Source organism: Anomaloglossus baeobatrachus, chromosome 7 (genome assembly GCF_048569485.1).
Source record: "Anomaloglossus baeobatrachus isolate aAnoBae1 chromosome 7, aAnoBae1.hap1, whole genome shotgun sequence".
NCBI classification, from domain to species: Eukaryota; Metazoa; Chordata; class Amphibia; order Anura; family Aromobatidae; genus Anomaloglossus; species Anomaloglossus baeobatrachus.
Genome location: NC_134359.1, coordinates 55,083,789 through 55,099,633, shown reverse-complemented (window position 1 = coordinate 55,099,633; position 15,845 = coordinate 55,083,789). Strand labels below are relative to the sequence as shown.

Below are 15,845 nucleotides of genomic sequence, written 5' to 3'. Positions count from 1 at the left end.
GTTTGTACTGCATGTGGGGCTGATCTACCGGCAGGCTCCAAAGACTCACATTGTGTGCAATGTTCAGTCCCAGTGGCACTTCGTCAGCCAGAGCCTAATGTGGTGGTAGCCCAGGCAGAGACGCCTGTGAACCCTGCCCCGGTGACGGGGACAGACTTTGCAGTTTTTGCTGATAAAATGTCTGTGACTATGTCAAAAATCCTGGAGACCTTGCAGTCCAGGCCAGTTACTCAGACCATGGACACTGCTGTGTCTATGCTCTCCGGTCCCCCTCAGTTGGAACTAATCCGTACTTCAAGGGGGTCTCAAGCATCACAGGCTGAAGTCTCTGACTCAGATGACAGTCCCAGGCAGCCTAAGCGAGCTCGCTGGGAAAGACCCTCCACGTCATCACACTGCTCAGGGTCTCAGCGAGAAGAGTCTCTCTGTGATGAGACTGAGGACGGTGATCAGGATTCTAATCCTGAGGCTCCTTTCAATCTGGATGCCCCTGATGGTGACGCCATGGTTAATGACCTTATATCGGCAATTAATAGACTGTTGGATATTTCTCCCCCAGCCCCTTCTGCAGAGGAGGCAGCGGCACAGCAGGAGAAGTTCCATTTCCTGTATCCCAAGCGTAAATTAAGTGCTTTTTTGGACCACTCTGACTTCAGAGAATCGATCCAGAAACACGACGCTCATCCAGACAAGCGTTTCTCTAAACGTTCTAAGGATACCCGTTATCCTTTTCCCTCTGAGGTGGCCAAACGCTGGACCCAGTGTCCAAAGGTGGATCCCCCAATTTCCAAGCTTGCGGCTAGATCCATAGTCGCAGTAGAGGATGGCGCTTCACTTAAAGATGCCAACGACAGACAGATGGACCTTTGGTTGAAATCTGTCTATGAAGCTATCGGCGCGTCGTTTGCTCCAGCATTCGCGGCCGTGTGGGCACTCCAAGCTATTTCAGCTGGTTTAGCACAGGTGGATGCTATCATACATCCAGCAGTGCCGCAGGTGGCGTCCCTAACTTCGAAAATGTCTGCGTTTGCGACCTATGCTATCAATGCTGTCCTAGAATCTACGAGCCGTACCGCTATGGCGTCCGCCAATTCTGTGGTTTTGCGCAGAGCCTTGTGGTTAAAGGACTGGAAAGCAGATGCTGGTTCCAAAAAATGCTTAACCAGCTTGCCATTATCTAGAGACAGACTGTTTGGTGAGCCATTGGCTGAAATCATAAAACAGTCCAAGGGTAAGGACTCTTCCTTACCACAGCCCAGAGCAAGTAAACCTCAACAGAAAAGGTGGCAGTCGAGGTTTCGGTCCTTTCGAGGCTCGGGCAAGGCCCAATTCTCCTCGTCCAAAAGGACTCAGAAAGAACAAGGGAGCTCAGATTCCTGGCGGGCTCACTCACGCCCCAGGAAAGCAAATGGAGGAACCGCTTCCGAAGCGGCTACCTCATGACTTTCGGCCTCCTCCCTCCGCATCCTCGGTCGGTGGCAGGCTCTCCCGCTTTTGCGACATTTGGCTGTCACAGGTCAAGGACCGGTGGGTAACAGACATTTTGTCTCGCGGGTACAGAATCGAGTTCAGTTCTCGACCTCCACTTCGGTTCTTCAGAACCTCCCCACACCCCAACCGAGCAGATGCCCTGCTGCAGGCGGTGGACTCTCTAAGAGGAGAAGGAGTCGTGATCCCTGTCCCCCCTCAGGAACGGGGGCGAGGATTTTACTCCAATCTCTTTGTGGTTCCAAAAAAGGACGGCTCCTTCCGTCCTGTTCTGGACCTAAAACTGCTCAACAAGCATGTGAACGCCAGGCGGTTCCGGATGGAATCCCTCCGCTCAGTCATTGCCTCAATGTCTCAAGGAGATTTCATAGCATCAATAGACATCAAAGATGCTTATCTCCACGTGCCGATTGCTACAGAGCACCAACGCTTTCTACGCTTCGTGATAGGAGACGACCATCTTCAGTTCGTAGCTCTGCCATTTGGTCTGGCGACAGCCCCTCGGGTGTTCACCAAGATCATGGCGGCAGTGGTAGCAGTCTTGCACTCTCACGGACACTCTGTGATCCCTTACTTGGACGATCTACTGGTCAAGGCACCCTCTCAAGAGGCATGCCAACTCAGCCTGAATGTTGCACTGGAGACTCTCCAGGCGTTCGGGTGGATCATCAACTTCCCAAAGTCAAATCTGTCACCGACCCAATCACTAACGTATCTTGGCATGGAGTTTCATACTCTCTCAGCGATAGTGAAGCTTCCGCTGGACAAGCAGCGGTCTCTACAGACTGGGGTGCAGGCTCTCCTTCAAAGTCAGTCGCACGCCTTAAGACGCCTCATGCACTTCCTCGGGAAGATGGTGGCGGCAATAGAGGCGGTTCCGTTTGCGCAGTTTCATCTGCGTCCACTTCAATGGGACATTCTCCGCCAATGGGACGGGAAGTCAACATCCCTGGACAGGAAAGTCTCCCTTTCCCAGACGGCCAAAGACTCCCTGCAGTGGTGGCTTCTTCCCACCTCATTATCACAGGGAAGATCCTTCCTACCACCGTCTTGGGCGGTGGTCACGACAGACGCGAGTCTGTCAGGGTGGGGAGCAGTTTTTCTCCACCACAGGGCTCAGGGTACGTGGACTCGGCAGGAGTCCACCCTTCAGATCAATGTTCTGGAAATCAGAGCAGTGTATCTTGCCCTACTAGCCTTCCAGCAGTGGCTGGAAGGAAGGCAGATCCGAATTCAGTCGGACAACTCCACAGCGGTGGCATACATCAACCACCAAGGGGGGACACGCAGTCGGCAAGCCTTCCAGGAAGTCCGGCGGATTCTGATGTGGGTGGAAGCCACAGCCTCCACCATATCCGCAGTTCACATCCCCGGCGTAGAAAACTGGGAAGCAGACTTCCTCAGTCGCCAGGGCATGGACGCAGGGGAATGGTCCCTTCACCCGGACGTGTTTCAGGAAATCTGTCGCCGCTGGGGGGTGCCGGACGTCGACCTAATGGCGTCACGGCACAACAACAAGGTCCCAACCTTCATGGCACGGTCTCGCGATCAAAGAGCGCTGGCGGCAGACGCCCTAGTGCAAGATTGGTCGCAGTTCCGGCTCCCTTATGTGTTTCCACCTCTGGCACTCTTGCCCAGAGTGCTACGCAAGATCAGATCCGATTGCAGCCGCGTCATACTTGTCGCCCCAGACTGGCCGAGGAGGGCGTGGTATCCGGATCTGTGGCAGCTCACGGTCGGCCAACCGTGGGCACTCCCAGACCGACCAGACTTACTGTCCCAAGGGCCGTTTTTCCATCGGAATTCTGCGGCCCTGAACCTGACTGTGTGGCCATTGAGTCCTGGATCCTAGCGTCTTCAGGATTGTCCCAAGGGGTCGTTGCCACCATGAGACAGGCTAGGAAGCCCACGTCCGCTAAGATCTACCACAGAACGTGGAGGATATTCTTATCCTGGTCCTCTGCTCAGGGAGTGTCTCCCTGGCCATTTGCATTGCCTACCTTTCTTTCTTTCCTGCAATCTGGGTTAGAAAAAGGTTTGTCGCTCAGCTCCCTTAAAGGTCAGGTCTCGGCGCTATCCGTCTTTTTTCAGAGGCGTTTGGCACGCCTTCCTAAGGTGCGCACGTTCCTACAGGGGGTTTGCCATATCGTACCCCCGTACAAGCGGCCGTTAGATCCATGGGATCTGAACAGGGTACTAGTTGCCCTCCAGAAGCCGCCCTTCGAGCCTCTGAGGGAGGTTTCACTTTCTAGACTATCACAGAAAGTGGCTTTTCTGGTAGCGATCACATCTCTTCGGAGAGTGTCTGAGCTGGCAGCACTATCATCCAAGGCTCCCTTCCTGGTCTTCCACCAGGACAAGGTTGTGCTGCGCCCCATTCAGGAGTTTCTCCCGAAGGTGGTATCCTCTTTTCATCTTAATCAGGATATCTCTTTGCCTTCGTTTTGTCCTCATGCAGTTCATCGGTATGAGAAAGATTTACATTTGTTAGATCTGGTGAGAGCACTCAGAATCTACATTTCCCGCACGGCGCCCTTGCGCCGTTCGGATGCACTCTTTGTCCTTGTCGCTGGTCAGCGCAAAGGGTCGCAGGCTTCTAAGGCCACCCTGGCTCGATGGATCAAAGAACCAATTCTTGAAGCCTACCGTTCTGCTGGGCTTCCGGTTCCATCAGGGCTGAAGGCCCATTCTACCAGAGCCGTGGGTGCATCCTGGGCATTACGACACCAGGCTACGGCTCAACAGGTGTGCCAGGCAGCTACCTGGTCGAGTCTGCACACTTTCACCAAACATTATCAGGTGCATACCTATGCTTCGGCGGACGCCAGCCTAGGTAGAAGAGTCCTGCAGGCGGCAGTTGCCTCCCCGTAGGGGAGGGCTGTCTTGCAGCTCTAACATGAGGTATTTCTTTACCCACCCAGGGACAGCTTTTGGACGTCCCAATCGTCTGGGTCTCCCAATAGAGCGCTGAAGAAGAAGGGAATTTTGTTACTTACCGTAAATTCCTTTTCTTCTAGCTCTTATTGGGAGACCCAGCACCCGCCCTGTTGTCCTTCGGGATTTTTGGTTTGTTTGCGGGTACACATGTTGTTCATGTTGAACGGTTTTCAGTTCTCCGATGTTACTCGGAGAGAATTTGTTTAAACCAGTTATTGGCTTTCCTCCTTCTTGCTTTTGCACTAAAACTGGTGAGCCAGTGATCCCACTGGGGGTGTATAGCCAGAAGGGGAGGGGCCTTACACTTTTTAGTGTAATTGCTTTGTGTGGCCTCCGGAGGCAGTGCTATACACCCAATCGTCTGGGTCTCCCAATAAGAGCTAGAAGAAAAGGAATTTACGGTAAGTAACAAAATTCCCTTCTTTCCACCGGACGTGGTCAAGGGCTGGACCCAGTGTCCCAAGGTGGATCCTCCAATCTCCAGGCTTGCAGCTAGATCCTTAGTTGCAGTGGAAGATGGGGCGGCACTTAAAGATGCCACTGACAGGCAGATGGAGCTCTGGTTGAAATCCATCTATGAAGCTATCGGCGCGTCGTTTGCTCCAGCATTCGCAGCCGTATGGGCACTCCAAGCTATTTCAGCTGGTCTTACACAGATTGACACGGTCACACGTACATCTGCTCCGCAGGTGGCACCCTTAACCTCTCAAATGTCTGCATTTGCGTCTTACGCGATTAATGCTGTCCTAGACTCTACGAGCCGTACGGCAGTGGCGTCCGCCAACTCCGTAGTTTTACGCAGAGCCTTGTGGTTAAGAGAATGGAAGGCAGATTCTGCTTCCAAAAAGTGTTTAACCAGTTTGCCATTTTCTCGTGACCGACTGTTTGGGGAGCGCTTAGATGAAATCATTAAACACTCCAAGGGTAAAGATTCATCTTTACCTCAGCCCAGACAAAATAAACCCCAACAGAGGAGAGGACAGTCGGGGTTTCGGTCCTTTCGAGGCTCAGGCAGGTCCCAATTCTCCTCGTCCAAAAGGACTCAAAAGGATCAGAGGAGCTCAGATTCTTGGCGGACTCAGTCACGCCCAAAAAAGACAGCCGGAAGACCCGCTACCAAGGCGGCTTCCTCATGACTTTCGGCCTCCTCTCTCCGCATCCTCGGTCGGTGGCAGGCTCTCCCGCTTTGGCGACATTTGGCTGCCACAGGTCACAGACCGTTGGGTGAGAGACATTCTGTCTCACGGGTACAGGATAGAGTTCAGCTCTCGTCCTCCAACTCGCTTCTTCAGAACTTCTCCACCTCCCGACCGAGCCGATGCTCTGCGGCTAGCGGTGTACACTCTAAAAGCGGAAGGAGTGGTGACCCCCGTTCCTCTTCAGGAACAAGGTCACGGTTTTTACTCCAACTTGTTTGTGGTGCCAAAAAAGGACGGGTCATTCCGTCCCGTTCTGGATCTAAAACTGCTCAACAAGCACGTAAAAACCAGGCGGTTCCGAATGGAATCCCTTCGCTCCGTCATCGCCTCAATGTCTCAAGGAGATTTTCTAGCATCTATAGACATCAAGGATGCTTATCTCCACGTGCCGATTGCTCCAGAGCACCAGCGTTTTCTACGCTTTGTTATAGGAGACGAACACCTTCAGTTCGTAGCTCTGCCTTTCGGGCTGGCAACAGCCCCACGTGTCTTCACCAAGGTCATGGCAGCAGTAGTAGCAGTCCTGCACTCTCAAGGTCACTCTGTGATCCCGTATTTGGACGATCTACTTGTCAAGGCACCCTCTCAAGAGGCATGCCAACACAGCCTGAACGTTGCGCTGGAGACTCTCCAGAGTTTCGGGTGGATCATCAACTTTTCAAAGTCAAATCTGACTCCGACCCAATCGCTAACATACCTTGGCATGGAGTTTCATACTCTCTCAGCGATAGTGAAGCTTCCGCTGGACAAACAGCGTTCACTACAGACAGGGGTGCAATCTCTCCTTCAAGGCCAGTCTCACCCCTTGAGACGCCTCATGCACTTCCTAGGGAAGATGGTAGCAGCAATGGACGCAGTCCCTTTCGCGCAGTTTCATCTCCGTCCACTACAATGGGACATTCTCCGCCAATGGGACGGGAAGTCGACGTCCCTCGACAGAGACGTCTCCCTTTCTCAGGCGGCCAAGGAATCTCTTCGGTGGTGGCTTCTTCCCACCGTTTTGTCGAAAGGAAAGTCCTTTCTACCCCCATCCTGGGAGGTAGTCACGACAGACGCGAGTCTTTCAGGGTGGGGAGCAGTGTTTCTCCACCACAGGGCTCAAGGGACGTGGACTCAGGAAGAGTCCACCCTTCAGATCAATGTTCTAGAAATCAGAGCAGTGTATCTTGCCCTACAAGCCTTCCAGCAGTGGCTGGAAGGCAAGCAGATCCGAATTCAGTCGGACAACTCCACAGCGGTAGCGTACATCAACCACCAAGGTGGAACACGCAGTCGGCAAGCCTTCCAGGAAGTCCGACGGATTCTGACGTGGGTGGAAGACACGGCTTCCACCATATCCGCAGTTCACATCCCAGGCGTGGAAAACTGGGAAGCAGACTTCCTCAGTCGCCAGGGTATGGACGCAGGGGAATGGTCCCTTCACCCGGACGTGTTTCAGGAGATCTGTCGCCGCTGGGGGACGCCGGACGTCGACCTGATGGCGTCACGGCACAACAACAAGGTCCCGGTTTTCATGGCACGGTCTCACGATCACCGAGCTCTGGCGGCAGACGCCTTAGTTCAAGATTGGTCGCAATTCCGGCTACCTTATGTGTTCCCGCCTCTGGCATTGTTACCCAGAGTGCTGCGCAAGATCAGGGCCGACTGCCGTCGCGCCATCCTCGTCGCTCCAGACTGGCCGAGGAGATCGTGGTACCCAGATCTGTGGCACCTCACGGTAGGCCAACCATGGGCACTACCAGAACGACCAGACTTGCTGTCTCAAGGGCCGTTTTTCCATCGGAATTCTGCGGCCCTGAACCTGACTGTGTGGCCATTGAGTCCTGGATCCTAGCGTCTTCAGGATTATCTCGAGAGGTTATTTCCACCATGAGACAGGCTAGAAAACCATCCTCCGCCAAGATCTACCACAGGACGTGGAAGATATTCTTATCTTGGTGCGCTGCTCAGGGAGTTTCTCCCTGGCCTTTTGCATTGCCTACTTTTCTTTCCTTCCTGCAATCCGGGTTGGAAAAAGGTTTGTCGCTCAGTTCCCTTAAAGGACAAGTCTCAGCGCTATCTGTATTTTTTCAGAAACGCCTAGCACGACTTCCTCAGGTACGCACGTTCCTGCAAGGAGTTTGTCATATCGTCCCTCCTTACAAGCGGCCGTTAGAGCCCTGGGATCTGAACAAGGTTCTAATTGCCCTCCAGAAGCCGCCTTTCGAGCCTATGAAGGATGTTTCCCTTTCTCGTCTTTCACAGAAAGTGGCCTTTCTAGTAGCGGTCACGTCTCTTCGGAGAGTGTCCGAGCTAGCGGCGCTCTCATGCAAATCTCCCTTCCTGGTGTTTCACCAGGACAAGGTGGTTCTACGTCCGATTCCTGAGTTTCTCCCTAAGGTGGTATCCCCCTTTCATCTCAATCAGGATGTCACATTACCTTCCTTGTGTCCTCATCCAGTTCATCAATTTGAGAAAGGTTTGCATTTGTTGGATCTGGTCAGAGCACTCAGGATCTACATTTCCCGCACGGCGCCCTTACGCCGCTCGGATGCACTCTTTGTCCTTGTCGCTGGTCAGCGTAAAGGGTCGCAAGCTTCCAAATCCACCCTGGCTCGGTGGATCAAGGAACCAATTCTTGAAGCCTACCGTTATGCGGGGCTTCCGGTTCCTTCAGGGCTGAAGGCCCATTCTACCAGAGCCGTGGGTGCATCCTGGGCATTACGGCACCAGGCTACGGCTCAGCAGGTGTGCCAGGCGGCTACCTGGTCGAGTCTGCACACCTTTACCAAGCATTATCAGGTGCATACCTACGCTTCGGCGGACGCCAGCCTAGGTAGACAAGTCCTTCAGGCGGCGGTTGCCCACCTGTAGGACAGGGCTGTTTGACGGCCCTATCACGAGGTATTCTTTTACCCACCCAGGGACTGCTTTTGGACGTCCCAATTGTCTGGGTCTCCCAATTAGGAGCGACAAAGAAGAAGGGAATTTTGTTTACTTACCGTAAATTCCTTTTCTTCTAGCTCCAATTGGGAGACCCAGCACCCGCCCTGTTTTCTTAGGGATTTTTGTTTTTTTCGGGTACACATGTTGTTCATGATGAATGGTTTCAGTTCTCCGATGTTTCTTCGGGTTGAATTTGTCTTTAAACCTGTTATTGGCTTTCCTCCTTCTTGCTTTTGCACTAAAACTGAGGAGCCCGTGATCCCACGGGAGGGTGTATAGCCAGAAGGGGAGGGGCCTTACACTTTTAAGTGTAATACTTTGTGTGGCCTCCGGAGGCAGTAGCTATACACCCAATTGTCTGGGTCTCCCAATTGGAGCTAGAAGAAAAGGAATTTACGGTAAGTAAACAAAATTCCCTTCTTTTTTCATAAATAAACGCAAAAAATATTGTCCTAAATTTGGTACTAACATGAAGTCCAATATGTGACAAAAAAACATTTCTCAGAATCACTGGGATCCGTTGAAGCGTTCCAGAGTTATAACCTCATGAAGTGACACTGGTCAGAATTGCAAAATTTGGTCTGGTCATTAAGGTGAAAATTAGCTCCGTCACTAAGGGGTTAATATAGGGAGGAGACAGCTACACACAGCAATCAGAAACCTGAGCCTTTAGGTCCTGCACACCAGTCTGCAGGGGTTTACTCCTGCAGAGCTGAAGAACAGTGAACCTGAACCAGCCGACACCCGGCTCAGGCTAAACACTCCACAAGCCTCAGATTGCATGTCAGACTCTGCAGTGTGAACAGAGTCTGATGCCAAAGTGTCAGCAGGTGTGTGCAGAGCTGAACATCTCATGACATTCTGTCCAGTCTGATATGGGCCAAATTCAACTGTGCATTATCACGGTCTGGGTACGGGGCAGGACCAGGTGATGCTCTCCTGACCCAAGCTCAACATATGAGACCAGGAGAACCCTATCCAGTTCATTAGCCATAGTCTGTACTCTGCCCATAATATATTCAGCCATATTTCCGTGTACTGTGCAGATGGATGCAGTCTTTTTTGTTCCCTGTAATCAGCCATTTCAGGCTGGAGAGACGCTTTTAGTATTTTTCAGTGTGATTGGAAGCAGGAATTTAAGAAAAATATCTGCCCCTATGATCAATACTAATCTTTCTCATCCCCAGTAGAGATAGTTACAAATCGATTCACAGGACTAAGTCCAGTGGCCACGTCGATAATCTGTGGCCACCTGATGAGGTGCCTTATGAGCGAGACGTCCTTGTCGCACAGTGACAAAAATGTGACACCGTGCCAAACCATCAGGTAGGAGGCGGTTTGCAGGGCTCCCGTTTGATTTCCACAGATTGGCTGAACCGGGTCCAGCGGCCTTGTCAGTAATCGATTTGCACCATCTTTAACTTCTACTTCTGTAATCAGACTGATTTAAGGTCCTCATACACATGAAATGAAAAACAGCTGACTTTTTTGGCTGGAATGGCTGGCCTCTCCCCTAGCAAATAAGTACTGGGCGATTTTTTTTTTTTTTTTTTTTTTTTTATATATATTATTAATATATATATATATATATTATCTATATATATAATTGCCTTATTCTGTCTGTCTGTCTGTCTGTCTGTCTGTCTGTCTGTCTGTCTGTCATGCTCCGAAATTGTGTCCTTACGGTGACACAAAGCTGATTGGCCGCTGGGCTCGCCATGGCCCCGCCCCCCCCACGGATTGGCCTCTCGCCCCGGCTCTCTGCAGGCCCCGCCCCCCTCACGCAATGCACGCTCGCTCTGGCCTAACTGACACGGGGCTCCGATTCCCAGGTGAGTACACACACACATCAGATCACACTCACCTCACACATCACATCCACACATCACATCCACACATCACATCCACACATCACATCCACACATCACATCCACACATCACATCCACACATCACATCCACACATCACATCCACACATCACAACATGCTGGGATATCGCTTGCTTCTACACTGGCTCCGTCAGGATCCCGGCAGCGCCACACATAACCTTGCGATGCTGGGATCTTAACGGAGGCCGTGAAAGCTGGTAACCATTATACACATCGGGTAACTAAGGTCCCTTAGTTACCCGATGTGTATCATAGTTACCAGTGTACACCGGCTCACACTCACTCTCACACACACATCACATCGCATCCACACATCAAGGTCCTGCAGCTGCGGAGCATACATAACATAACAGCACACACACATAACAGCACACACACACACACACACACAAATCACATCACACTCACACATACCTCACACATCACATCGCATCCAAATACTCACAACATCCTGGGATATCGCTTGCTTCTCGGCGGCGATATTGTGCTGTGAGCTTCCAGGACCTGACGGAGGATCACATGGCCAGAAGCATGTGATATCCCCGGATGTTGTGAGTATCAGCGCGTATGTGCAATATCGTCAGTGTCTGTGTGTGTGTGAGTGTATGCGATCGGGTGTGTGTGAGTGTATGCGATCGGTTGTGTGTGTGAGTGTATGCGATCGGTTGTGTGTGTGAGTGGATGCGATCGGTTGTGTGTGTGAGTGGATGCGATCGGTTGTGTGGGTGAGTGGATGCGATCGGTTGTGTGGGTGAGTGGATCCGATCGGGTGTGGGTGAGTGTCGGCAGAGGAGCACGGCGTGCTGGAGGAGGCTGGGAGCAGAGAGGCTGATCTTGGGGAAGGCTGGGAGGGGGAGGCTGATGCTGAGGGAGGCTGGAAGGAGAGAGGCTGAGCAAACGTGCTCCATCCGCCATACTGCGCACTCCCCATCGTGCTGCATCCCCCATGCTGCGCACTCCCAAACGTGCTCCATCCGCCATGCTGCGCACTCCCCATCGTGCTCTATCCGCCATGCTGCACACTCCCAAACGTGCTCCATCCGCCATACTGCGCACTCCCCATCGTGCTCTATCCGCCATGCTGCACACTCCCAAACGTGCTCCATCCCCCATGCTGCGCACTCCCAAACGTGCTCCATCCGCCATGCTGCGCACTCCCCATCGTGCTCTATCCGCCATGCTGCACACTCCCAAAAGTGCTCCATCCGCCATGCTGCGCACTCCTAAACGTGCTCCATCCGCCATGCTGCGCACCCCCCATCATGCTCCATCCGCCATGCTGCGCACTCCCAAACGTGCTCCATCCGCCATGCTGCGCACTCCCAAACGTGCTCCATCCGCCATGCTGCGTACTCCCAAACGTGGTCCATCCGCCATGCTGCGCACTCCCAAACGTGGTCCATCCGCCATGCTGCGCACTCCCAAACGTGGTCCATCCGCCATGCTGCGCACTCCCAAACGTGCTCCATCCGCCATACTGCGCACTCCCAAACGTGCTCCATCCGCCATACTGCGCACTCCCCATCGTGCACCATCCGGCATGCTGCGCACTCCCAAGCGGATGGAGCATGATGGGGGGTGCGCAGCATGGCGGATGGAGCACGTTTGGGAGTGCGCAGCATGGCGGATGGAGCACGTTTGGGAGTGCGCAGCATGACGGATGGAGCACGTTTGGGAGTGCGCAGCATGACGGAGCACGTTTGGGAGTGCGCAGTATGCCGGATGGAGCACGTTTGGGAGTGCGCAATATGGCGGATGGAGCACGTTTGGGAGTGCGCAGTATGGCGGATGGAGCACGTTTGGGAGTGCGCAGCATGGCAGATGGAGCACGTTTGGGAGTGCGCAGCATGGCGGATGGAGCACGTTTGGGAGTGCGCAGCATGGCGGATGGAGCACGTTTGGGAGTGCGCAGCATGGCGGATGGAGCACGTTTGGGAGTGCGCAGCATGGCGGATGGAGCACGTTTGGGAGTGCGCAGCATGGCGGATGGAGCACGTTTGGGAGTGCGCAGCATGCCGGATGGAGCACGTTTGGGAGTGCGCAGCATGGCGGATGGACCACGTTTGGGAGTGCGCAGCATGGCGGATGGAGCACGTTTGGGAGTGCGCAGCATGGGGGATGCAGCACGATGGGGGGTGCGCAGCATGGGGGATGGAGCACGATGGGAGGTGCACACCTCCCCCCAACACACACACACACGCGCACTGCACAACACACACACACTAGGAATCACAAACAACGCCCTACACAGACACCCACACACACAGACAACGCTGCACACACAAATATACGCACATACTGCACAACACACACATTGCTCAAAACATACCTCCCCCCAAAACACACCACACCCACACAAACCGCACAACACACACACACACACACAACGCTACAGACACACAGCGCTCCACAAACAACGCAACACACGCAACACACATACAACACCGCTCTCACCCCCTGCGACACTCAGAACATGTACAGCGCCCTACACAAACACTTGGTAACTACACACAACAACATCTATATATATATATAACAAAAATCATACATGAACTACACAATACGTAAATTCTAGAATACCCGATGCGTAGAATCGGGCCACCTTCTAGTTATATATATATTACAGTTAGGTCCAGAAATATTTGGACAGTGACACAAGTTTTGTTATTTTAGCTGTTTACAAAAACATGTTCAGAAATACGATTTTATATATATAATATGGGCTGAAAGTGCACACTCCCAGCTGCAATATGAGAGTTTTCACATCCAAATCGGAGAAAGGGTTTAGGAATCATAGCTCTGTAATGCATAGCCTCCTCTTTTTCAAGGGACCAAAAGTAATTGGACAAGGGACTCTAAGGGCTGCAATTAACTCTGAAGGAGTCTCCCTCGTTAACCTATAATCAATGAAGTAGTTAAAAGGTCTGGGGTTGATTACAGGTGTGTGGTTTTGCATTTGGAAGCTGTTGCTGTGACCAGACAACATGCGGTCTAAAGAACTCTCAATTGAGGTGAAGCAGAACATCCTGAGGCTGAAAAAAAAGAAAAAATCCATCAGAGAGATAGCAGACATGCTTGGAGTAGCAAAATCAACAGTCGGGTACATTCTGAGAAAAAAGGAATTGACTGGTGAGCTTGGGAACTCAAAAAGGCCTGGGCGTGCACGGATGACAACAGTGGTGGATGATCGCCGCATACTTTCTTTGGTGAAGAAGAACCCGTTCACAACATCAACTGAAGTCCAGAACACTCTCAGTGAAGTAGGTGTATCTGTCTCTAAGTCAACAGTAAAGAGAAGACTCCATGAAAGTAAATACAAAGGGTTCACATCTAGATGCAAACCATTCATCAATTCCAAAAATAGACAGGCCAGAGTTAAATTTGCTGAAAAACACCTCATGAAGCCAGCTCAGTTCTGGAAAAGTATTCTATGGACAGATGAGACCAAGATCAACCTGTACCAGAATGATGGGAAGAAAAAAGTTTGGAGAAGAAAGGGAACGGCACATGATCCAAGGCACACCACATCCTCTGTAAAACATGGTGGAGGCAACGTGATGGCATGGGCATGCATGGCTTTCAATGGCACTGGGTCACTTGTGTTTATTGATGACATAACAGCAGACAAGAGTAGCCGGATGAATTCTGAAGTGTACCGGGATATACTTTCAGCCCAGATTCAGCCAAATGCCGCAAAGTTGATCGGTCGGCGCTTCATAGTACAGATGGACAATGACCCCAAGCATACAGCCAAAGCTACCCAGGAGTTCATGAGTGCAAAAAAGTGGAACATTCTGCAATGGCCAAGTCAATCACCAGATCTTAACCCAATTGAGCATGCATTTCACTTGCTCAAATCCAGACTTAAGACGGAAAGACCCACAAACAAGCAAGACCTGAAGGCTGCGTCTGTAAAGGCCTGGCAAAGCATTAAGAAGGAGGAAACCTAGCGTTTGGTGATGTCCATGGGTTCCAGACTTAAGGCAGTGATTGCCTCCAAAGGATTTGCAACAAAATATTGAAAATAAAAATATTTTTTTTGGATTTGATTTATTTGTCCAATTACTTTTGACCTCCTAAAATGTGGAGTGTTTGTAAAGAAATGTGTACAATTCCTACAATTTCTATCAGATATTTTTGTTCAAACCTTCAAATTAAACGTTATAATCTGCACTTGAATTCTGTTGTAGAGGTTTCATTTCAAATCCAATGTGGTGGCATGCAGAGCCCAACTCGCGAAAATTGTGTCACTGTCCAAATATTTCTGGACCTAAATAAATATATATATATATATATATATATATATATATATATATATATATATATATATATATATATATATATATATATATATATATATATATATATATATATATATATATATATATATAAATAAATATAGTTTTCTTATATTGTTTGCCGGATCCTCTTGTTCTTCAGGCAGATTAGCATTTGACAGATGAAGCCGACGGTGGATTACTCCGCGGTGCCCATAGAGAATATATGAGTGCGCCACCCAGTACAACGAGAAGGCGCTGATGGCCAGATGAACCCACCCTTGATTATGATTTCGGTGGGATGACGTAGATTGTCTTTGATACTAGAGGAAGGAATAGTCATCACTTTATGGAGATTCTGTTGGGTGTTTCTTAACATTTGATGACATTGGGGCAGTGCTTTGTATTATTTTTAGCATCAAAGTGACGAAAACCCAGACAGACCTCAGTGGGGCTTGTGGTCCTGTTGTGATTCGTCATATAACATCTGGGACACCATGTCTTAGGCCAGTTTCACTCATCCGGGTTTTCGCCGGTTTGCCGGATACGGCGGAATTTAGTACAGTGTATACAGAACAATGGCAGCGCTGCAACTTCCGGGTCACATGCTCCGGTCAGCATGTGACCGGCGCTTGTCGCGCTGCCAATGTACTGTATACACTGTAATGGTGTGTGCCGAATCCGGCAAACCGGCGAAAAGCCGGATGTGTGAAACTAGCCTTAGCTTCTCTTCTGAATGGAGGACATGACGTGGCTGTGGATAATGTCTTATTATATTGCTTGATGACCTGTTAATAGAGACGTATGTTGATATTTTTCTTCTATCTGTGTAGAATCTGCTCCGCCATCCAGGAAAATCTGGATCATTACCAGCGACTGTATTTGTGTAAACTCACAGATGCCGTGGTGTGCCTGCCCTGCCAAAATTATCAACTGTTTGCTGATCTACAGAAGCGTCTAACTGCGTAAGTGCAGCCTCGATGAACAAGTGGCGAGTTTTCGGGTAAAGGGAACATGTGGATGGTTCCATTAGAGTGGCCATGGGTTTACCATGTGGCTACGACAAATAATCCGGAGCTATGCCTGATATACAGTGGTGGCAACCTTGCAGAGTAGCCCATTGCGCGTGTA

At 51.0% G+C, this 15,845-nt stretch overlaps 1 protein-coding gene across 1 annotated transcript in view; it reads left to right on the top strand.

Annotated features, from left to right (window-relative positions):
* The window catches only part of LOC142245046 (FAST kinase domain-containing protein 1, mitochondrial-like), a 54,824-nt gene that overhangs the window by 18,169 nt on the left and 20,810 nt on the right, over window positions 1-15,845 (top strand). The window contains exon 7 of the mRNA XM_075317299.1: window positions 15,548-15,679. Within this exon, the coding sequence (XP_075173414.1) occupies window positions 15,548-15,679 (132 nt within the window). The remainder of the gene's footprint in view (window positions 1-15,547; window positions 15,680-15,845) is intronic.